General features: G+C 34.4%; 1 protein-coding gene across 3 annotated transcripts in view; it reads left to right on the forward strand.

Annotated features, from left to right (window-relative positions):
• Positions 1-24767, forward strand: part of ATF7IP (activating transcription factor 7 interacting protein) — a 108345-nt gene that overhangs the window by 53286 nt on the left and 30292 nt on the right. For 2 of the 3 annotated variants that reach the window (XM_061125052.1, XM_061125050.1), the window contains exons 3-7: positions 6647-6727; positions 8089-8234; positions 9603-9740; positions 16688-16753; positions 24485-24558. In XM_061125052.1, the coding sequence (XP_060981035.1) occupies positions 6647-6727; positions 8089-8234; positions 9603-9740; positions 16688-16753; positions 24485-24558 (505 nt within the window). The remainder of the gene's footprint in view (positions 1-6646; positions 6728-8088; positions 8235-9602; positions 9741-16687; positions 16754-24484; positions 24559-24767) is intronic. The other variant, XM_061125051.1, reaches the window with a different exon arrangement.

A 24767-nucleotide genomic window follows, 5' to 3' on the forward strand; every position in this document is an offset into this window, starting at 1 on the left:
ATGTTTGTGGAATTAAGTAAGTAATTCGTAATGTAAGAAATATAAGAATATTTTAAGTAATGTAAAAAAAGTGTGTCATGGAGGACCTTGCTTATAATGCTGAAACATACTAGCACTGGGGAACCATTGAATGAGTTCAAGGAGAGGAGAATAACATGATCAAATTTACATTTTGGAAAGATAATAAGTAACAGTGTTTAGGGTGAACTTCACTCATTTCTCAGTAAGTATAGAGAGAGTAGTATTAAAAATATCTTTTGGTAGTGAATATAAGAAAGTTAGAGCAAATTGAAGCTTTAATGGGTTTATACGTTTTACTTTTATTCCAGAATCTAGGATATTGGAGACCATCCCTCCCACACAATGCTGTTAAATGCAGCAAGATGAATATTAAGCTACCCCTATTGCATACTTTGAAAATTCAGAGTTGGGTTTATTTTTGGTTACTTACTTTTAGACTTTTATTTGGTTGTATGCTGTTAACAGAGTAAGTTTAGTAATAGATTTAATTTCTTAGCTGGTAACTGAACTTTTATTTTCTGTCCCCGGTTCCAAAGGAAATTTTGTTATTGTAGATTAAAGTATAGCTTCTTAACTGTTCTTTGTTCTTTTTATGTGGTGGTAGAATCTGTTTCATGTCACATTTGTTGCTGTTCATCTGTCGAGGTATTATTACTTTCTTCAGATTCTTTATTCTTGACTAATTTTTAGTATTTTCAGAACACAGAATTGTAAATCTGGCTTTTCCCGCTAAGTACTAATGCTTATGTGCTGTACTAGTAGGAAAACATAGAACTCTTACTATTTCAGACACTTCTTTAGCAAATTTGTTTTAAATGTAGCAGTTATGATGTGTATTAGCATCAATAAAAGATAATGAATGATATCAGAAAACAAATAGAAAAGCTATTTCAGGTTTACAAAGATAGGAAAACCTAACAAATGATTGCAGCTACTCCTGCTGTGTAATAGCTGATATTAAATGTTTAAAATCATAGTCTGTGTAAAAAGGCTAGGAAAAGAAAGGTTTCTCTCTGGGAACATTACAGCAACACTAGAGGAGGTATACACATTAGTTATATCTTTCATGTATTTTCCATACTGTACTCTCCTCTAGCTGCTGTTCATCTTTCCTGTCTTTCAGTGCCACTCTTTAAGTTATGTTAACAAAGCTAGCACAGTTTCATCTCTTCCTGTTTACTCTCTAACTTAATTGAATTGTGATTTCCACGTTGTCAGCCTCCTACCTAATTGTTCTCAGTGGAGTGACACTGATGCTCCCATTGTTAAATCCAGGGGCATCCTTTTTTTTTTTTAATTTTAATTTTTTTAATTATTATTTTTTCCATTTTTATTCATTGGAGGCTAATTACTTTACAGTATTGTAGTGGATTTTGCCATACATTGACATGAATCAGCCATGGATTTACATGTGTTCCCCATCCCGATCCCCCCTCCCGCCTCCCTCTGCATCCCATCCCTCTGGATCTTCCCAGTGCACCAGCCCTGAGCACTTGTCTCATGCATCCAGCCTGGGCTGGTGATCTGTTTCACCCTTGATAGTATACTTGTTTCAATGCTTATTTTATTCTCATACTTAAATGATCTCTTAATAACAATCCCTCCCTCTTGAGGTGTTCCTTAGTTTTAAAGCTACTGCATTCTTAGATTTTTCCTCCATTTTTGCCGTTGTCATTCTGTTTCTTATGGAGAAATGAAAGGGAGAGCTCTTCTGACTACTTGGCTTTTTAAAATTCTTTAAACATTGTTATTTCTTAATATTTTTGAGGAGAATAATCTGTTTTAGAGTAAATAAGATTTTATACGAAGTTCTGACATAATTTCCTTCCAGATATTACTTCAAATTTTAAAAATATCTGATTGATTTGTTTTCCCCTTTTCATTGAATCCTTAAGATAAATTCAGTTCAGCTCAGTCAGTCAGTCATGTCCGACTCTTTGCAACCCCATGGACTGCAGCAAACCAGGCTTCCCTGTCCCTCACCAACTCCCGGAGCATACTCAAACTCAGGTCCATTGAGTCGGTGATGCCATCCACCATCTCATCTTCATTTAATTTATTTATAAATTAATCTCATCCTAATTTATTTATGAGATAAATTAAGTGATCATAAATGCTAACCAGGATAATTGCATGGGAATAGAATTTAAGGTTTCTGTCTAATTTTGCTTTAGGGAAAGTGATAGAATTGCCATGGTTTAGACAATTAAAATTATTGGTAATTTGTTTTCACTGTTTACTGTGTTCAGCTAAAATTCTTTATTATCTCAGCCCATTAATATTCAACTGTCGTACCTATTTGGATTTTCTTTATGGAACCTTGTATTTCTATACATTGGTGTGGAAGTTGCAGATTTTTCTATCAAGAAGTTGAGGAAGATCAAAGATAAAACAAATTTTGGAAAGGGAAATGTGAGAGGAAGATCAGCTTCAGATGGCTGTTGTTGCCCATGTTAGATATATATCTGGATTTTAGGGCAGAGGCTTGGACTGTCTAGGAATAATTAGGAGTAGATAGATTACCATATTATAGCTGGCGTAGGAAATGGCAACCCACTTCAGTATTCTTGATTGGAAAATTCCATGGACAGTGGAGCATGGCGGACTGCACTTCCTGGGGTCTCAGAGATTTGGACATGACTAAGCATGCACACATAGATAATGTCTATATAACCATATAGACATTAGCTGATGTCGAGTGAGAGCTGAAATCATCTCAGAGTGAGTATAAGTGCGTGAGAGGAGGTCCAAGAACTGAGCTGTTTGTAGTCCAGTGATTAGAGATTGATGAGATGAGGAAGAACCAGCAAAGAGTACCAAGAAGGAGCTTCAGCTAGAAAGAAAATTAGGAGATTTTGTTGTCTTAGTAAGTCAAGTAAAGAATGTTCTGAGAAGGAAGGAATAACTAGCTCTATTTATGTATCAAATGCTGCTGTTTGTTCAGTTAAGGTGGAAGAGAGTATTTAATGACCTGGAGATCATTTGTCACGTTGACAAGGAGCAGTGGTGTTGAAAGCCTATTTGAAGTTGACTTTCAGAGAGAATGGGAGAATTGAAGATAATAAAATGTAACTTTGCCCCCCACTTTTGCTTTAAAAGGGAGCACAAAAACTTACTGTGGAAAATATATTGTTTGGAAATTTGTGTTAGTTAAATAAAGCCTTTAAAAATGTTCTGGAAAAGACATATTACCAGTAATGGCACATTTTTCTGACATTTAATATGTCTTGTGAGGTTGACATTTACATTGGCTATTTATGTTCCTAGTATCTATAAATTGCTTGTTTGTTTATCTTCTTTGCCCATTTTTTTTTGTGTGTGTGTGTGGATTATATTGTCTTTAGTTAGTCTGTAGGAACTTTTTGTTTGAAGTGTTTCTCATAGTCATTAATCTAAGGCGGGGAATTGGCAGACTGACTGATAAGCCCTAACTGTTTTGGTCAATAAAGTTCTGTTGGAACATAGCCACATCTATTTGTTTATGTACTACATATTTTTTATCAGTAGTTCCCATCATAAGTACAGAATCGAGCAGTTGTGTCAGAGACCATAGAGCCCACAGGATTGAAAATACTTACGTTTTGGCCATTTACAGAAAATGTTTGTCAACCCTGACCCAGGGCAGTGTTTTTGTCCATATTTTTTTGGAATAAAGTTCTATTCCATGTAATTCTGAAAATGGGGGACTAACCCCTGATGTAAATTCTGTCTTCTCATCCTCTACAACACAGTTTTTCTACCTTAATTTAATTGAATTATATTAAAGATAACTGTGATCAGGAACATTTGTTTCAGCTCTTTCCCAAAGTTTTTAGGATTACCAAAATTACAAGGTTTGGTACCTGCTCTTAGGGATTTTACTGCCTCATCTGGTTGAAAGGAAAGAATACCACAGATAGAACTGCATAGGGAAGCATGCCAATATATGAGGCTGTACTCAAGATGGGGAGGAATTACAGCAGAAACTGTGGATGAGGACAGCTTCTACAAAAAAAAAAAAAAAAAACCAGTCTTAAGCTAAGTATTTGGATAAGTTTTAGGAATCCCAGAAACTACTCTAAGTTATATATAAATCTGTCTGTGTACATAGGCTTTTGATTATTATTCTGAGTTGATGAAAGTTCACTTAGATTCTGTATAGGCTTTGTGAACAACAACAACAACAATTAAAGAAAGATAGGGCCTTACTCCTTTCTGTAGATTCTGTTAATACCATTTTTGTAATCCCAAGTTCTTTATTAAGTCAAACTCGAGCCTAAATTTTAATTCTCTTTGTTCTTTATTAAGTTCTTTACTGAGTAAAACTCGAGCCTAAATTTTAATTCTCTTTGTCTATTTTTAGTTCTTTATTAAGTCAAACTCGAGCCTAAATTTTAATTCTCTTTGTCTATTTTTAAGTCCTAATTGTTTTAAGTATGAGAATACAGTCACATCTTCTGAACATATCTGGAAAATGGAATTGGATGATAAGAGGAGTTTTTTGAATAAAATGAAGGAATCACAAGCTCAGCTTGACATCTCTCTCAGAAGAGAGGGAGAGTAGCATACACATAAGAGAGGCAGACCAAACCAGGCCAGTTTGCTCGGCTGTTTTCTGATTGAATGAAGTTACAAGGCTAATTTTGTCCTTTGGTGGTATGTTGGTTTGCTGAATAAAGACTAGGTAAATCTTAATCTTAAGCAACCAAGTTACTCTGGAAACTTGGAAACTATGGGAGTCACCACCCTTAGTATTAAAGATAGGAAAACTTGGAAAAGTAAATATAGTAAATGCTTTGTAATGAATGTGCAGTCTACAAGGGAGCAAAACAAACTTTCATTTCATTGAACTGAGGTTGAGGGATGAGATCTTAAAAACATTTCTCATGAGCATAGGGTGGTAAATGGGAAGTTAATTTTCTAATACTCATTTATTTTAAAGTTTAAAAATAGTCTCAGTAATCTTTATATGTACTGTGTTAACATTCTTGTTCTGTTTACTACTGTCAGGTTTTACAGAGTAATTGTTTTAATATCTTAGTGTGAAAAATATTGTAATAGGTTCATCAGTGATCCTCGTCTTTGCCTGTTTTCACCTAAAAATTCTTTTTTTTTTTTAACCTCATCTTCTACTTAGTATTCTTGCCTGGAGAATTCCATGGACAAAGGAGCCTGGTGGGCTATAGTCCATGGGGTCACAAAGAGTCAGACACGACTGAGTGACTAACACACACACGCTACTCAGGTCTGTTGAAACTAAAATCCTGGTATTTGAAGCAGAAATGCCTTATCAGAATCTTTATATAGTGCTATATGCACATGGTTGCTTATTTAATTTTGGTTGCAGTATATGATGAAATATGGCATCTTTTATTGAAGCTAAAGGATATAGGGGAGGAAAATAGAATCCAAATATATTAGTGATTTGTTCTTCTCCCCTTAATGATTAAGTTAGTTGAGGAGCTATAAATTGATTGACCAAAGACCATTTCTGGTGCCTCTGGAATTTTCTTTGTTATAACAATGCAGTTGTATAGATATCTTTATAAATATTTTTTGGTCGCATTCTTTAATTGTTAGCTTTTATATGCCTGTTGTAAAAATTACTTGTGCTACATTGCTTCAGTCATGTTCTATTCTTTGTGAAGCCGACCAGGCTCCTCTGTCCATGGGATTCTCCAGGCAAGAATACTGGAGTGGGCTGCCATGCCCTCCTCCAGGGGATCTTCCTGACCCAGGAATTGAACCTGCATGTCTTACTCTCCTGCATTGGCAGGCGAGTTCTTTACCACTAGTACCACCTGGGAAGCCCAAAAATTCCTTAACCTTTCTGAATGTTACTGTCCTTATCTACATGATGGCAAAAATACTGTTTATGCTAAGTCACTTCAGTCGTGTCTGACTCTGTATGACCCCATAGATGGCAGCCTACCAGGCTCCCCCATCCCTGGGATTCTCCAGGCAAGAACACTGGAGTGGGTTGCCATTTCCTTCTCCAGTGCATGAAAGTGAAAGGTGAAAGTGAAGTTGCTCAGTCGTGTCCGACTCTTAGCGACCCCATGGACTGCAGGATTATTTGGAAGATAAGAAGTAATGTATGTTAAGCACCTAGCTAAGTTAGTTGTTGGCACTGGTATTGAAGTAGCTATTACTTTTTAGTAAAACTTTTTTTATCCTTAGGATAGATTTTACCTATCCATAACCATTAAAATAATGATTCAGCCTATCTGGTCAAAAATATTAGGTGTTTTGAGTTTGTCAGTAATTTGTAATTTTTTTTGGTATTTTTTTGGTAATTAGTCACAACTAATGTTTTAGTTTTAATAACTGAATATAAAGGAGTCTGAATGCACTATAGTAGTTTTCACATCTATTGATGACAGTAAATTATTAAGATTTTTTTAAAATCGATATTATTTTTTTTTTCATATTAAGAGTTTATTATGAACTTGCAAGAACTTTTAAAGCTAGACTTGGTCATTGATTTCCACCAGTTCATGCTCCTTTTTTTATTCCCAATATTTTACATTTTGAGACTGATTTCATGAAATATTAGCTGGATAATTACACCAAAAATGTAAATTATTATGAACTGTTGACAAATTATAATGGAAGAAATTTTCCTTTTCTATTTTTGTTACGGAAGAAGTAGAAAGCAATGAAAAGGACAGCAAACCTGAGGAGGAAGAGCAAGTAATACGTGAAGATGAAAGACCTTCTGAGAAAAGTAAGCATGTATAAGCAAACCTGAAATTGTTTTAAAAATTGTTTCTGCTTTTAAGGCTGTAGAAAATACTGTTTTGTCCATGAAATGATTGTAAAATTTTTCAGTTTAAGTAAGCCACAGTAAAATAATTTTCTTGATGGTTAACTATCTTTGAAGGTGTTAATTATTTCATGTGCTTTATTGTTTTGTTTATTCTTTCCATTGTTCCATAAGAAAGATTTAAGCTTACTGTTTATTTAGTAAGGTACTATCTGAATATCTTGAGAGAAGTTGTTTTAGATTTTCTTTTAGAGCATGGTCCTATAGGAATTTTGTCTGAGGTGATACTGGCTAATGGAAGTATATATCTCAGTTTATTTAAAGCTCTTAAGCTTTATGGGAAGGGGAAAACAATGTTATTGAATGTCATTAGGTTTATGGAAAGATCACTGACCAGAAGTCAGGAAATCGGTATTCTGTAACTCTCTGTCTTACTCCTCTCCATTTGTGCATGTGTAAGTTGTAATACAAGAGAAGTTGTGGAATAGAATTGGATTTTAAATCAGGCACATAGATAGGGATATAGGGTGAGGTAGAGAGGAAGATTTATGGTCACATATGGCCATTTTTCTTTAATAAGTGTGGAGATTTTAATATTTTCCTTCTTACATATTCAGAAAGAAACCAGATAAAACTTGCTTATGATCTCATGAGTGTTGTCAGTATTTAAAAGTGAAGGTCTTTGAATATTTATTATTTACCAAATTACTTTCATAATAACATTAATTTTATTATTTTTATCAATAAATATTTGCAGTTTATTAAGATATATTAAGAATAACTGTTGACATGTTATTTTCCTAAGGCTAATGATAAAGGAAGAATTTTTCCTAAATTTAGTGAGGAAGAAATTTTACTGAGGGGATAGAATTAAATAATTAAAGCTATGCACACTTGTAGAAGTATGTAATGTGAGAATGAATACTGAGAAATCTGTGACTTGTGAATGAATGCTGTATTTTGTCAGAATTCATATTGTAGTATAGAATTTATTAAAAATGAATTTAAGATGATCTCATATTGTTAGTTCATTTTCCATCTTAATACGAAGATTTTGAGGAAGGAATGTTCTTTGTTCATATTGTTCGTCCACTTGCTTGTTTAGCCATTAGGAAGTTCTTATTTAGCATATTGAAAATTATTTCAAGTTTAAAGCTAAAAGCTATCTACTAACTTTTCTGATCACAAAAGCAAATGATTAAGAATGCTGTTTTTTAGATAGAAATAATATTTTCCTGAGGATGGAAAATAAGCAGTACAGCCTATCTATAATAAAAGCATTAGATTGGTGTTTAATAAAAGCACCTACTTTTTCTTCTCAGGTGAATTCTTTAGAAGAAAACGTTCTAAGTCAGAGGACATGGACAATATACAGTCCAAACGCCGTCGATATTTGGAAGAGGAATATGAGGCAGAATTTCAAGTAAAGATTACAGCCAAAGGAGATATAAACCAGAAGCTACAAAAGGTGTTAGAGATTATAAGTTAAAACCATATTAAATAAAAGGCTTCACCATCTTTATTCTTCTAGGTTTTTTGACTTTAGTCTGTATTTTATTGATATATTCAGATTTCTCATAGAAACAAAGAACATGAAAGTGGTTGGGTTTATTACCCTTAGTTTAATTCTAAAATTCCTTGTGACCCTTTTGAAGTTAAATCATTTTTGTTTTTCTAAAGATACAATAATAATCATCAAAATGGGAGAGAAATTATGACTTCTTATTTGCTTTATACAAAACTGAGTATCAGTTTTCAGCTTTTTTTTCCTTCTACACTCAACTTCATTCTAGTAGGAACATTAGAGTCTCATATGTTAACATTTTAGCTTTTATAACTTTTTTCATAAGCTGGTTTCATGGCTGTAAGTCCTTGCATTCTAAGATTTTTGTTACATATTTTAGGCTTAGTATTAAAAATGGTGTGAGCAATGCTCTGGAAGGACTAGGGAAAAGGAATACTTAAAGTACAGGCTTTGGAAACTTCTCACTATATGTATTAGACTAGAGATAGAAATAATGAAAATATAAAGTATTTAATATATTTTTCAAAATGTGTTCATGAATGTTGACAAATCTTTTTTTAAGAGAAGAATAGGAGGCTTGGGTGAAATTAATTTTTCAAAGCCTTACAGATTTAATGGTGAAATTATAAATAATCTAGGCCAGTGTTCTTCTACTCAAAGTGTAAATATCCCCATTAGAGAAAGGAACAGAGAGACGGTAAAAAAGTGGCTTTTTTTCTCTCAGATCTTTTTATCATATGGTGATAATAGTGCCAGTTTAGTCTTTCTTTTAGAGCTATTAGAAATATGAAGATAGCTATGTGAAAGGATTTTGAAAACATCTGTGTATACTGATGGAAAGTGCTACTCGAGTGTGGTCCATGGATACACACCATGTGTCCTCTTTATGGGTCCATAATGAGATAAATATAAAAACTGTGAGTAAATTTCTTAGTGCAGTGAGATTCTTAATGTCTCATAAAAATATCATCTGTAACAGATTAGAAAATATTAAAATCTGGTCCTTCACCTTGTTTCCTTAAATCACAATAGAAGGTATGGGAGGAGAATATTAAAACTTCAATTTCAGATTGTTTTAAAAATTTCACCCTCTGGAAATTTTCCATTTTTAGTACACTTTATTCTGTTACAGTAGATATTATATAGGCAGAAGTAGAGGATTTCAACAGATAGCATTGTGTTATGGATGCCAGTATTTTTTTTTTAAACAAACTAGCTAATGTATTAGTATTGTCTTAGTACTTCAGAATATTTACTGTTTGCTGCTTGCTTGAAATTCCTTTTTTGTAACAAAGGAATATATATTTTTAGGTTGTACAGTGGTTGCTGGAAGAAAAATTGTGTGCACTGCAGTGTGCTGTATTTGATAAGACACTGGCAGAATTGAAAACACGAGTGGAAAAGATTGAGTGTAATAAGAGGCATAAAACAGTCCTTGCTGAACTGCAGGTTTGTACAGTGAATTGCATATCTATGTGTCATCATTTTCATAACTTTCTTTTTTTTTTTCATAACTTACTTTCTGGTATATGTTTTCCAAGTTTTACAATAAAGTATATTTAACTTCTAAGTATTAGGAATAAAAAGAATCTCTATTAGTTTGCTCAGGCTGCCGTTAAAAAAAATACCATTAACTGGGTGACTTCCAAAACAGAAATGTAATGTCTCATAGTTTCTGGAGGCTAAAAGCCCAAGGTCAAGCTGTCATCAGGATTGGTTCTTTCTGAGGGCTGTAAGAAAGAATTGTTCCATTTGTCTCCTCTGGCTTCCTATGGTTTACTGACAGTCTTGGGCATTTCTTGTCTTGTGGAAGTATCATTGTGATTTCTGGCTCCATCTTCACATAGTGCTGTGTCTGTATGTGTGTCTGCTTCCAAATTCCCCCCTTTTCTAGGGATACTAGTCACCCTGGATTAGGATCCACACTATCTAGTAGGACCTCATCTTAACTATAGTTGACTTTTGGACAGTGTAGTGGTTAGAGGTGCTTCCATGTCCTGGCTGATGTAAATAGTGCTGCACTGAACATTGGGATGAATGTGTCTTTTTGAATTATGGCTTTTAGAAGCTTGAGCTTCTAATTAGTTGAAATGAGCACATGGTAGCAGGCTTTAGTAATTAATTTTATTTCAAGATTAAGAAGCTGGGAAATTTCATCAATACATTCATTCTGTCATAAGAGAATGTGTGGTTTCTATTTGGTAGGTTGTCTGAAATATGAGCATTGTCTCAGATGCTGACTTGAAAACCATTTATAGAGCCTTATTTACAAACAAGGGAGAAGTGGTTCATGAAAATAAAGTTGCGCAGTTGAAAGCAAATTGCAAGCAACTTCGATTTTAGGAAGTATATATGTCAGCCAACAAGTTTAGTTTTTTAATTTCGTATTGTAAATTTTATTTAAAGTGAGACTTTATTAATAATAAGGTCATTGTAGTTATTTTATAATGCATCATTTAGGACAACACTATTCCTCTCTTTTACCTTTAGTGGATCCTTACAATAGTGATAGTATTTTCTAATCATTACATTTTATTTTACTAGTACTATTTACAATGTTGAATTAGAACTTGAAAATGTTGGAAGATTTAAGAGAATAATTTCATTCATGGTTTGTTATCAGTCCCATGGCTGCATCTATGATTTTGTGCTTTTAGAACCTGAGATTTTAACTCTCTTATTTTTAAGATACAAGTCTGTCTCTAACTATAATAAACCTTTGCACTTGGATATTTCTTTGTAGCCTTAGAATCTTAAATCTTTCCAACATCAAACCAATCATCTTCTCCACAAATAAGTCATGTTGTGGAGTTTGCACATTGTTTTCCTTATTCAAAATTTTTGAATTCTTAGAAAAATTTTCCCATTGTTCCTTTTATTCACAATTTTTCAGTTCTTGGAAACTGATTCCTCTGTATCACTTTACATATACACAGTGAGTTGCCAAATTAAAACTTTTAAATTTCTTGTAAAAGTCTGTCTTTTACATCTTTTAACTTTCTACAAGACCATCATCACCCAGCTCCTTGATTATAATAGCAGCCTTTTACATGATCACTTTGGTACTGCTTTTTCCATCTTTACTGGTTCTTCTCAAGCATTGTGTTCATCTTTCTAAAATGCTGCTTGTTAATTCTCTTCGTATAGTCCAGTTTCCTCAGTTGTGTACCAGTTTAAACCTGTCTTCATTTTCTGATTTGTAATTTAGATCTCCTAGCTTTTGATCCACTTTTCCTAATCCCACCAGTTGCTTCACTGTCCTACAGAGTATTTTTTTTTTAAGATTTAAAAAAATAATAATTTTATTTATTTGTTGGCTGTGTTGGGTCTTCATTGCTGTGTGGGCTTTTCTCTGGTTGAGGTGAGTGGAGGCTGCTCTCCCTTGTGGTGGCTTCTCTTGTTACCGAACATGGACTCCGGGCTGTGCAGGCTTAGTGACTGCAGCACAGGGACTCAGCAGCTGTGGTCCCCGGGCCCTTGAGCACAGGCTCAGCAGTTGTCGTGCATGGGCTTAGCTGTTCCACAATATGCGGTATCTTTCCAGACCAGGGATCAAACCTGTGCCTCTTGTTTTGGCAGGCAGATTCTTTACCACTGAGCCACCAGGAAAGCCCCCTGCAGAGTGTTAAAATACTCACAGTATTTTTATTTCAGCCATTTGATTTCATATTGTAGCTTCCATTCATTTATGATCTGTCTTTACCATGCCATTTATTTACATTTTACTCAGCCCAGTTTAGTTCCCATCTCTTTCTTTGTTGTTCTGATATTTAGATTTTTATGGAAGCAAAATTTGGATAGCAATTACTTTAAAGTTTACAGTTCAGTGTCATTTGGTACCTTCACACTGTTGTATGATCATCATCTTTATCTAGTTCCAGAACATTTTCATCAATCCAGAAGAAAACCTTGTACCCACTAAATAGCCACTTCTCATTTCCTTCTCCCTCTAGCCCTTGGGAACCATAATCTGCTCTCTGTCTCTACTGAGTTACCTCTGCTGCGTTATTTCACATGAACAGAGTTATACAATATGGGACTTTTTGTGTCTGGCCTGTTTTCATAGCATAATGTTTTTCAGATTCATACATGTTCAGTATGTATCACTACTATATTCCTTTTCATTGCTAAGTAATATTTATGTTTCTATACTGTTGAAAATAAATAGGAGTTAATTCAAGATGTTAACTTGTGTATACACACACACACATATTTTGTTTATGTATTCTTCAGTTGATGAACATTTGATGAGCATTTGAGTTCTTTCCACCTTTTGAATATTGAAAATAATACTGCTGTGAACATTTGTATACAAGTATTTGTTTGAATACTTGTTTTCAAATCTTTTGGGCATATACCTAGGCATGGAATTGTGGGTCATATGGTAATTCTTTTGTTTGATTGTAGAACAGTCAATTGTTTCCTGTTTTATATACCCACCAGCAATGTTGAGCGTTCCATTTCTCCATTTCCTTGTTAACACTTGTTACTGTCTTTTTAAAAAATAATCATAATATCCTAAGGGATATGAAGTGGTATTTCATTGTGATTTTGGTTGTGTTTTCCTAATGGCTACTGATGTTCATCATCTTTTCATGTGTTGTTTAAACATCTGTGTATCTACTTTAGAGAAAATTTAAGTTATTTTTATTCCTGGATTTTTTGTTTTTGCCTTTTTATTGTTGAGCTGTAAGAGCTCTTTACATATTTTGGATATTGAACACTTTAAAGTACATGATTTATGACTATTTCACCCACTCTGTAAGTTTTCTTTTCACTTTCGTCTCTTGATAATGTCTTTTAATGCACAGAAATTTTACATTTTGATGAAGTCTTTTAGGCAGCATAGAGTTGGGTCATGGTTTATTATCCACTTTGCTAATCTTTTAATTGAAGAGTTTTTCATCTCTTTACATTTAAATTAGTTACTGATAAAGAAAGACTTAGTCCTACCATTTTACTTGTCTTTCACCTTTTTTGTTCCTTAATTCCTACATTACTGCCTTCTTTTGTGATTTTTTTCTAGTGAACCATTTTGAGTCTCTTCATTTTTCTCTTTCTATAAAGTTTTTACTTTTTCCTTAGTGGTTACTCTGGGGATTAAACTTAACCTCTTGAATTAATACCTATTATACAAAAAAGTATACAAAACTTTTCTTTCACAGTCTTGTCCTCCCATCTCTCTGGTGAATTTCTTAATTCAGTTATTATACTTTCAACTGCAGAATTTATACTTTTAAAAAAATATATAATATCTGTCTCTTTACTGATATTCTCTCTATTGGTGAGACATTTTTTTCCTTTTTTTTTTTTTTCAAGTTCTTTCTCAATGGTATCCTTTAGCCCTTTGAACAGATTTAAAACATTTATTTAAAGTCTTTGTCTAGTAAGTCCTATGCCTGAGCTGTATTTCTGTTAATTTTTTTTCTTTCTGTGAATAAACCATACTTTCTTATTTCTTTGTATATGTCCTAATTTGTTCATTGTTACTGTTTAAATGGATATTTTGAGTATTGCAATGTGACAATTCAGAAAATCAGATTTTCCCCTTCTCTCCAGGGTTTGCTATTGCTGCTTGTTGTTGTTTGCCTGATTAGTGGGTTTTTAAAACAATTTTTGGAAAGTATATATTCATTATTGTGTATGATCACTGAAGTCTATGTTTTGTTAGCTTAGTGGTCAGCTGATATTTTGACAGTTACCTTAAATGCTCAGACAGTAAGGAATCTACCTGCAATGCAGGAGACCTGGGTTCAGTCCCTGGGTTGGGAAGATCCCCTGAAGAAGGGAACAGCTCACTCCAGTATTCTGGCCTGGAGAATTCCATGGACAGAGGACCCTGGCAGGCTACAGTCCATGGGGTAGCAGAGTCAGACATGACTGAGCAACTTTCACTTACGTGCCGGGAGCCTAAAAAAGGAAAAAGATTACTCTCCCAAGTCTTTGCAGGTTAACTGTATTGGGGTACTCTTTCAACACAGCTTCCCTGGTGGCTCAGACAGTGAAGTGTCTGCCCACAGTGTGGGAGACGCGGGTTTGATCCCTGGTTTGGGAACATCCCCTGGAGAAGGAAATGGCAACCCACTCCAGTACTCTTGCCTGGAAAGTTCCATGGACTGAGGAGCCTCATAGGCTACAGTCCATGGGGTCACAAAGAGTCAGACACGACTGAGCAACTTCACTTTCACTTTCAACACTTAGTCTAGGCCATTTACAACCTGTTTTATCACACTTGCCTTATTCTTGTCTTCCTGCTTGCATAGATTCTGAAGGCTAGTCTGAGGTGATGGCTTAGGGTCTTTTCAGGCCACTTCTGAGCTTGCATTCTGTCCTGAACATTCAGATAGTCTTCTTAATTTCCTGAGATGGGTGAGAGCTTTTAAAGCCCCCTTCTGCCATGTATCTTCTTTTCCAATGTTTTCCATCTCAGGCATTTCTTTTCTTTTTTTAATACTTTTTATTTTATGTTGGAGTATAACTTATTAATAGTGTTGTGATAGTTTCAGGTGGACAGCAGAGGGACTCAGGTATACACATACATACATCATTCTCTCCCAAATGCTTCTCCCATCCAGATTGTCAAATAACACTGAGCAGAGTTCCTTGTGCTATATATAGCTATATATAGTTCCTTGTTGGTTATCCATTTTAAATAATAGCAGTGTATACATGTCTGTCCCAAACTCCCTGACTAACCCTTTCCCATATCCCTTCCCTCTGGCAATCATAAGTTTATTCTCTAAGTCTGTAAGTCAGTTTCTGTTCTGTAAATGTTGATTTGTATTATTTTTTTTTTGGATTCTGCTTGTAAGAGATGTCATACAATATTTCTCCTCCTCTGTCTGACTTTACTCAGTATGAAAATCTCTAGGTCCATCCATGTTGCTTCAGATGGCATTATATCATTCATTTTTATGGCTGAGTAATACTCTGTTGTATATATGTCCCAGATCTTCTTTATCCATTTCTCTCTCAATGGACATTTAGGTTGCTTCCATGGCCTGGCTGATGTAAATAGTGCTGCACTGAACATTGGGATGAATGTGTCTTTTTGAATTATGGCTTTCTCTGAGTATATGCCCAGTAGTGGGATTGCTGGGTCATATGGTAGTTCTGTTTTTAGTTTTTTTAAGGAACTTCTGTGCTGTTCTCCAGGCTTCCCTTGTGGCTCTGCTGGTAAAGAATCTACCTGCAATTAGGGAGACCTGGGTTAGGAAGATCCCCTGGAGGAGAGAAAGGCTATACACTCCAGTATTCTGGCCTGGAGAATTCCATGGACTGTATAGTCCATGTGGTCACAAAGAGTTGGACACGACTAAACAACTTACACACAGATACATACCATTCTCCACAGTGGCTCTATCAATTTACATTCACACAAAGAGTGTAAGGGTATTTCCTTTTCTCCACACCTTCTCCAGAGTTTGTTGTCTGTAGATTTTTTTGATGACCATTCTGAGCAATGTGAGGTGATATCTCATTGTAGTTTTGATTTGTATTTCTCTAATAATTGGTGATGTTAAACATCTTTTCATGTGTTTTTTTGTCCATCTTTATGTCTTTTTTTGAGAAATGTTTATTTAGGTCCTCTGCCCATTTTTTGATTGTTTTTTTGTTTTGTTTTGTTTTGATATTGAGCTGGATAAGCTGTTTTTATGTTTTGGAGATTAATCCTTTGTCAGTTGCTTCATTTGTGAATATTTTTCCCCATTCTGAGGGTTGTCTTTTCATCTTATTTATGGTTTCCTTTGCTGTGCAAAATATTTTAAGTTTAATTAGTCCCATTTGTTTATTTATTTATTTTTTGTTACTCTAGGAGATGGGTCAAAAAAGATCTTGCTGCTGTTTATCTGCCAGTAGGTTAATTTTTGAAAAGAAATATTTGAGTACTGTAGATGTAGCTTCCCTTGTGGCCCAGCTGGTCAAGAATCCACCTGCAATGCAGGAGATCTGGGTTCAATTTCTGGGTTGGGAAGATCCCCTGGAGAAGGAAAAGTCTACCCACTCCAGTGTTCTGGCCTAGAAAATTCCAGACTCATATGTACTATTGATTAGGGATCTTTTGTGATTTATAGATATGTTAACTATTAATATATAATTCTCAGTGAGAAAATTAAGTGTGGTTCCAACTATGTTAAATAATAAGAAATGCAAGCACATATATTCATAAATATGCTGGTTTGTGAGCAAGGAGGAAAAAATCCAATCTTCTAAAACTTAAGCATGTTTACTTTGGGTTTTGAAGTCAAGGATTGTACAACAACTTATCTTATTTTCTTTGCTGTTGTCTGTCTTCTGAGGATCCTATTACCCATAGATTTCTTGTTATGTATGCACAGATTCCTTTTTAATACTATAATGCCATTTGATTTCTGTCTCATTTTTGCTTTTTTTAGGCCAAGATAGCCAGGTTAACCAAACGCTTTGGAGCAGCCAAAGAAGATCTTAAGAAAAGACAAGAAGTAAGAATTTCTATTCTTACATAGTTGATATTTAGCCTTAAGTGGTAATCTTAGGAGGTGCTGACCTAAGGAGGAAGGAAGTCTGAAATTTTCTTTCATACTGTGTACTTCCTGCATGTTGTTTCTGGAACTTCTGCTCTAGAACTAGTTATTAACCCTTTCTAATCCTCACTGTTTTCATACGAACATCAGTACATATAATATGTATATATAAGGCATTCTTGAAATTGTATTTTCTCTCCATCTTTAAAATTAAACTTTGGGGATTTGCCTTACCATGTTTCTCTCAGGCATACCTTGGAGATACTGTGGGTTCAGTTCCAGACCACTGTAGTAAAGCAATTATTGCCATAAAGCAAGCCACAAATTTGTTAAAAAAAATTTTTCATTAAAGGAAAAAATACATAAATGTTATGTTAATTCTATAATCTATTAAATGAGCAGTGGTATTATGTCTGAAAAATCATTTAGATACATTTTAATGTACATACCTTAATTAAAAAATGCAAAACATAAGATAATTGCAATAACATCAGAGATCACTGGTCACAGATTGCTGTAGTCTATAGTAGGGTCTTCCTAGTGGCTACATGGTAGAGAATCTACCTGCCAGTGCAGAAGATGCGGGTTTGATCCCTGGGTCAAGAAGGAAATGGCAATCCCCTGCAGTATTCCTGCCTGAGATAGCACATAGACAGAGGAGCCTGGTAGGCTACAGACCATGGGATCACAGAGAGTCAGACACAACTTCGTGACTAAAGCAACAACAAATAGCAGTATAATAGTAATGAAGAAGTTTGAAATATTACAAGAATTACCAAAATGTAACACAGAGACATTAAGTGAGGAAATACTATTGGAAAAATAGTACCAAGCTTGGTGCGTGTTGCCACAAACCTTCATTTTTTAAAAAATGCAGTATCTGTGAAGTGCAATAAAGCAAGGTATGCCTGTACTTGCCAGTGTAGTATGTCCTGCAAAATAGTTCAGTATTTCACGGCCTCAAGTAGCTCAGTTCTCCTCTTCCTTTCTTCCTCCATGTAGTTTAGTCCAGGTGTCGTAGCATAGCACAAGCTGTGGTCTGTAATCACACTTTGCTTTCTGTTGTTTCCTTAGTTATTCTGTAATATGGATTTTTAGTATAGCATTGTATGTTGCAGTATTGTTTTTAGTTGAATTTCTTCTCCTCTTTCATTTGAGCAAGTTATATTTCTTTGTGTCTTGATAACTTTATTGCCTGGTACATAGAAATTTCCAATAGTAGTTTTTTTTCAGTAGTAGTCATTATTCCTATAGATATTTCTGTCTTGAATCATTTTCATATCTTCTTTACTTGACTTTTTAAAACAACTTATTTTGAAATGATAGATACACAAGAAATTGCAACAATAACACATAGACTCCTATGAACCCTTCACTCAGCCTTGCTCATTGGTGAAATATATACCTGTAGTACATTATCAAAACCAAGAAATTAGTACAGTTCTATCAAATAGTTTTGTAGACTTTATCAGTTTCCTTCAGTTTTTACATAAATTAATTCTGTATATCTGTGTTTCTCTGCAGTTTGATCTCATTATAGATTTATGTAACCTGCCACCGTAGTTCAAGATACAGTCCCATACCACACAGGGACTCCCTCCTGCTTCTCTTTTACAGTTTCAACCTTGCCTTTATACCCTACCCTCACCTCCTGTATTCTGGCAGCTACAAATCTGTTCTTTGAGTTTAAATTTTTAAGCTCTGATTTATCTTTTCTTGAGCAACTGACAGTTTGTTTACACAGGCTAATCATCAAATCCTCATTTGGCCACACCCAAAGATTTTTTTATTATGGTCTTCTTCACTGATATAATTGCTTTTCTGATTTTAATCTAGTTTCTCTGCTTTAAAAAAAGTGTTTCTTTTTTTGGTCACACTTTAAAAACTATTTCTTCAGTTAGAAAATTGGTATAAACCTTTTTTTAACCTTTATTTGCTATGCCTGAACCAAACATAGGGGTTTGAAAATTTTCCATTGTTTTTTTACAATATGATGTTCCATTTTTTTCTTTTCATCCTGTGTCTGAACTAAGTAGTGCTGCCCACCTTGTACTTTTCCAGTGTTTGTGCATATCACATTTGTTATCAGAACTGTTTTCGAGGTCTTACTTATTGAGTTAAAGGCGATAGGCTGAGACCTTAAGATATACAGATGAAAATATTATGATCCCTGAAACGTTTGTCTTGAACGGCTACAATAAGTATGGAAAGAAGGACAGATACTGTGTTAATTCCTAAAGATCAGAAAAGATTAATTTGAACAATTAGTGTGTGTGGCACTTGAAGAAAATGTTAAGGTAGTGTTCAGTCTTTCAAAATTGTGTTACTTTTTTTAGTTTGTAAGGCCAGTTTTAAATTTCAAAACTTAGACATCTTTCTAACTCATTCTTGTTATTGTTTTCTTCTTGTGAGAGATATTTCTAGAGAAATGTCAGAAGATTTTGTTCTTCCATGTTTTAATTTCCTTTATGGTTTCCACTATAACGTTTGTCTTGAAGAGCTACAATAAGTATGCAAAGAAGGACAAATACTGTGTAATTCCTCATAAGCAGTTTGCTGTTAAGACCGTATTCATATTTAATCTATTTTATGGCTTTATGACTGATATCTTTAACTTTCATCCTTTCTATTTTTTTTTTTTTTTACTATAAAAGAAATATCAAGATATTTCTCTCCTTTATGGAAATCAGTGACTTATAATTCTCAAATTTTAGATTTAATCTAAATTCTTTTTATTTTAATTGTGATAAAAACTTAACTTAGAATTTACCATTTTAAATTCTGCAATTCAGTAGTGTTAACTGTATTCACATTGCTGTGTAACATATCTCTAGGAATTTTTCATCTTGCAAAACTAGAGCTCCATAGAACAACTACCATTTCCCCTCGCCGTTAGCCCCTGGAAATGATCATTCTACTTTGTTTCCATGGTTTTGACTTCTCTAGATATCTCCTAAGTGCAGTCATACAGTATTTGTTTTGTTTATCTTATTTCACAAAGCATTATGTTCTCAAGGTTCATCTGGGTTATTGCATATGACAGGATTTCCTTTTTTAAGGCTAATATGCCATTGTATGTATATACCACATTTTCTTTATCCTTTTATTTATTGATTCATATTTGGGCTGGTTTCAACTTCTGGCTCTTATGAATAATGCTACAATGACATTGGTGTGTGCAGACACCTCTTTGAGGTCAAAGTTTTGGATATTTCTACCCAGAAGTGAAATTGCTGGGTCATTTGGTATTTCTGTTATTTTTTGAGGAGCCTCCATATAGTTTTCTTTTGCAGTCACATCACTGCTGAAGTCACATTTAGGGCTTCCCAGGTAGCTCAGTCCGTAAAGAATCTGCCTGCAGTGCTGGAGACCCCACTTTGATCCCTGGGTCTGAAAGGTCCCCTGGAGAAGGAAATGGCAAACCACTCCAGTATTCTTGCCAGAAAATCCCATGGACAGAGGAGCCTGGTGGGCTGTAGTCCATGGCTTTCAAAGAGTTGTGCACGACTGAACAAGTTAACACTGAGGAACTGAGCAATCACATCATTTACATTCCCATCAGCATGGCACAAGGGTTCCAATTTCTGTATATTTTTGGCAACACTTTTTTTTCCCCCTCTTTTGTGATAGTGTCCACCCTAATGGATGTGAGGCCTTATCTCATTGTGGTTTTGATGTGCATTTCTCTGATTAGTGATGTTGAGTGTCTTTTCACATGCTTATTAATCATTTTGCATATTTTCTTTGGAGAAATGTTTATTCAGGTCCTTTGGCCATTCGTAAATCTGGTTACTTACCGTTTAGTTGTTAAGATGTAGGAGTTCTTTTTATGTTTTGGATATTAACACCTTACCAGTTACATGACTTATAGTTATTCTCTGCCATTACGTAGGTGTCCCTTTCACTCTGTTGATTGTTTCCTTTCATGTGCAGAAGATTTTAAGTTTGATGTAATCTTCTTTGTCTTGTTAATGCTTTTGTTACCTTTGCTTTGATCCAAGAAATCGTTGCCAAGTCCACTATCCTGAAGCTTTCCTCTGTGTTTTCTCCTAAGAATTTCATAGTTTTAGGTTTTATGTTTAGTCCTTTAATCCATTTGGATTAAACCTTATATATGATTTAATGGTCTGACTTTATTCTTTTGCATTTGGATATCCAATTTTCACACAGTTTGTCAAAAGACTGTTCTTTCCCCATTGTGTAGCCTTTACACCCTTGTAGAACATCATTTGAGTGTATACATGAAGAGTTTATTTCTGGGGTCAGTGTTCTGTTTCACATTTCTACATGTCTGTCTGCATTCCAGCACCATACTGTTTGGATTACTGTAGCTTTGTAACATGTTTTAAGATTAGGAAGTATAAGCTTTCAACTTTGTTCTTTTCTAAGATTGTTTTGGCAATTCAGAGTTTCTTGAGATTTCATTTGAATTTTAGGATGCTTTTTCCTATTTCTGCAAAAAAATGACAGGAATTTTGGTTGAGATTGCATTGAAACTTTTGACCACTTTGGGTAGGATGGACATTTTAATAATACTATAGATTTTTTTAATGATGGCCATTCTGACTGGTGTGAGATGGTCTCTCATTGTAGTTTTGATTTGCATGTCTCTTAAGTTTACAACTGTTTTAAACTGGAAATAAATTCAGGTCACTTTTTTCTTCCCACCATTTTGTTGACATCACACATTATATCTTTTTGTATTGTGTGTATGTTAACATAGATTTACAATTATATTTCATACCTAAATTCTGTACTAGAATTAGATGTGATTTCTGTTTGCACTTTATAGTAATGCAGTATTCTGTATTTATTTTTGTATTTACTTTTACCAGAGAGTTTTATATTCTCCTTTGCTTTCAGGTTGCTCTCTAGTGTCCTTTCATTTCTACTTGAAGGACTCCTTTTAACATTTCTTGTATGGTGGATTTAGTGGTGTGAAATGCACTCAGCCTTGTATTTACTGTGGAAATCTTAATTTTACTTTCATTTTTGCAGTGATAGTGTTGCTGGTTATGATATTCTTGCTTGGCAGTATTTTTCTTTTAGCACTTGAATATATCATTCCACTCCCTTGTGGCCTGCTAGGTTTCTTCTGAGAAAAAAGCACTGATTATCTTAAGGGAGCAGCCTGAAATGTGATGGGTCTCTTTCCTCTTGATACTTTTACAGTCTTTGTGACTTTTCACAGCTCCACTATAATGTTTCTTAGTGTAGGTCTCTCTGAGTTGGAAGTCTTTCACCTTCTTGAATTTGTCAGGTTTCTTTCTTTGGGAAGATTTTGGCCTTTACTTAATTAGGCTTTCTGCCTATTTTCTTTCTTTCCATTCTTGTTCTCCCATATTTGTATATTGGCCCACTTGATGGTGTCTAATAAATCTCTTAGTCTGTCTTTACCTTTTTTTCATTCACTTTTTCTGTTTGATTCTCTTAACTCAGTAATTTCAAATGATTTATGTTTAGGTTTGCTGATTCTTTTTTCTGCTTGATACAGTCTGGTTTTTATCCCTTCTAGTAAATGTTTCAGTTCAGTTGTTGTAGTCTTCAGCTCCAGAATTTCTGTTGGTTTTAATCTGAAGTTTCATTTTCTTCTTGCTTTGTTTTCTTAATTTCATTCAGTTTTCTTTCTGTGTTCTTTTCTGTCTCATTGAACATCTTAATGATAGTCATTTTGAATTCTTTGTTGGGTAGTTCCTAGATCTGTTTCTTTGAGATTAGTTTCTGGAGATTAATTTCATAGATTGATCCATATTTCTGTGTTTGTTTGGTTTTGTATGTTTCTCTTTTGTTGAAATCAGGCATTTGAAAAAATACACTTCCCATCTTTTTGGAATATCTTTGTACAGATGAAGACCTTTGTACAGATGAAGACCAACCTTTAGTTGGTCCAGTTAGATAACTCTGATCTCCTTTCAAACCTTTTTTCAGAGATGGCATTTTCTTGGAGTTTGTGCATGTATCTCTAATCTGCAGAGTTTTGTCTGGTTCTATTTGGGATCTTCCCATCCCCCACCTGGTATCTGCCTTTCAAATTGCTGCTGCTTTAGCAAACCATTATATTGGAGTTACCCCTGTTGTCTCTCTGTATTACTGCCAGTTCTCTGGTTTAGGACCAAGAGGTTTGCCTTTCTTCTCATATACCCCCCAGGACCCCCAATGTGTGCTTCTTCTTCCTAATTGGGTGAGATTGAAGCCAGTACTTTGATCAGTGTCCCCCCAAAATCTGCAAATTCCACTGTTTCTTTCCTGAAGGAGAGGACACTTGTTGGGATTTTTTTTCTTTTTCTTTTATATTTACCACACTGTGTAAGGAAGGAGGTGGGATATGGTGGTTAAGTGCAACAGACTTTCCTACCTTCTATGATTTTATCTCTTTTGGGCTTACTCTCATTTAAGGTGCTCTAATCTCTCAACAGATTTCTTGACTTATTTATACTTATTTATTATGCATATACTCCTCCTTTTATATTTTTTCCCTCTGAAATGTTTACCTTCATTTTAAGTGTTTTGAGTGTACTGATACTCAAAGGCTTATTAGTAGATGCACTTCTTTCCCCTAAAATTTTTTAAAACTTTTCCCAGTGATGCTACGATGTTAGTTTCATTTGCTTTCCTAGATGTTTCAGATGTTTCTGTGTCAGAGCAGTTTATCTTAATTCTTTATCTTTTTCCTCCTCTACATGGATAAAATCGTTCTTTTATCCTATAATAAGTAGCAAAATATATTTGTTGTTGAGAAGAGTGATTAGTGGCATCTGCTTGATGTGATCCTAAGTGATTATCACCATTTGTTCAATATGTATTATATTTAATTAAGACTTGAGTGGACTTATTTTTCTCAATTTAAGAAATAGATGATGATAGTGGCATTATAACGGAGGCCCAAATAATGGTAATTAGCATATAAATGTTACAACTCTATTTCTTTTTTTTTTTTTTTTTTTCATTTATTTTTATTAGTTGGAGGCTAATTACTTTACAATATTGTAGTGGTTTTTGCCATACATTGACATGAATCAGCCATGGATTTACATGTGTTCCCCATCCCGATCCCCCCTCCCACCTCCCCCCCCAACTCTGTTTCTATAGTCCCTGTTTTGGAGGATGGAAAAAGGCTTAAATTAGTTTGTACTGAAGTTTAGAATTGGGGCATCTTTTTATGAAATTATAAGTCACATAGTGACAAGTCGTTATTTTTTAAACAAAAATTATAAAAATAATTTTGATTTGTGACATAGGATACCACTTAATTGGTAATTAATTACTTCTGAGGATAAACATATTTTCCTTGTTTGTTGAGTTTCTGCTTGTAATCTGGTGCCTCCTCTGCCAGGATATATAGTAGGCATTTACTAGATGTTTATTGAATGAGTATCTAGTTATTCTTTAGATTCATATTGTTAATGCTTACTGAAGACTTTTAACATGTAAACTATTTTTACATTCTTTATTTACTCATAAAAACTGAGGTCTAGGAATTATTCACTTTTCATATGATAAGTAGTTGTGACAATATACTAATTTGTGTAAGCGCTTTATGTGCCAATGCCAAGGTTTAATTTTTTTTTTCTTAGTAAGATTTTATCTTGTACTATAGAAATAACAGATAACGTATCAACAAAGCACTTAAAGGTCTGAAAGATTCCTTGTGAATTGGGCTTTATTTTACCTTGGTATTTTTCTCCCCAGAACCCACCAAACCCACCTGTATCACCAGGAAAGTCTGTAGTTGATGTCATCAGCAATAACAGTGTGCCCTACAGGTGAGAATTGTAAACAGGCTATTTATCAAGTTTTTCATTAAGAGAACAAGGTTCTGATTTTCTTTATTGTGCAGAAAGATCTTAGAATGTGATGCTATGTATTTTTGTAGAGATAAGTATTTGGTGTACTGAATTAAGTATATTTGCTTCTTTTTGCTTAGCTGTAATTGTTCTCCTATGGATATTGATTTTGCTAGTTTTTTATAAGG

Source organism: Dama dama, chromosome 22 (genome assembly GCF_033118175.1).
Source record: "Dama dama isolate Ldn47 chromosome 22, ASM3311817v1, whole genome shotgun sequence".
In the NCBI taxonomy this organism is placed as follows: Eukaryota; Metazoa; Chordata; class Mammalia; order Artiodactyla; family Cervidae; genus Dama; species Dama dama.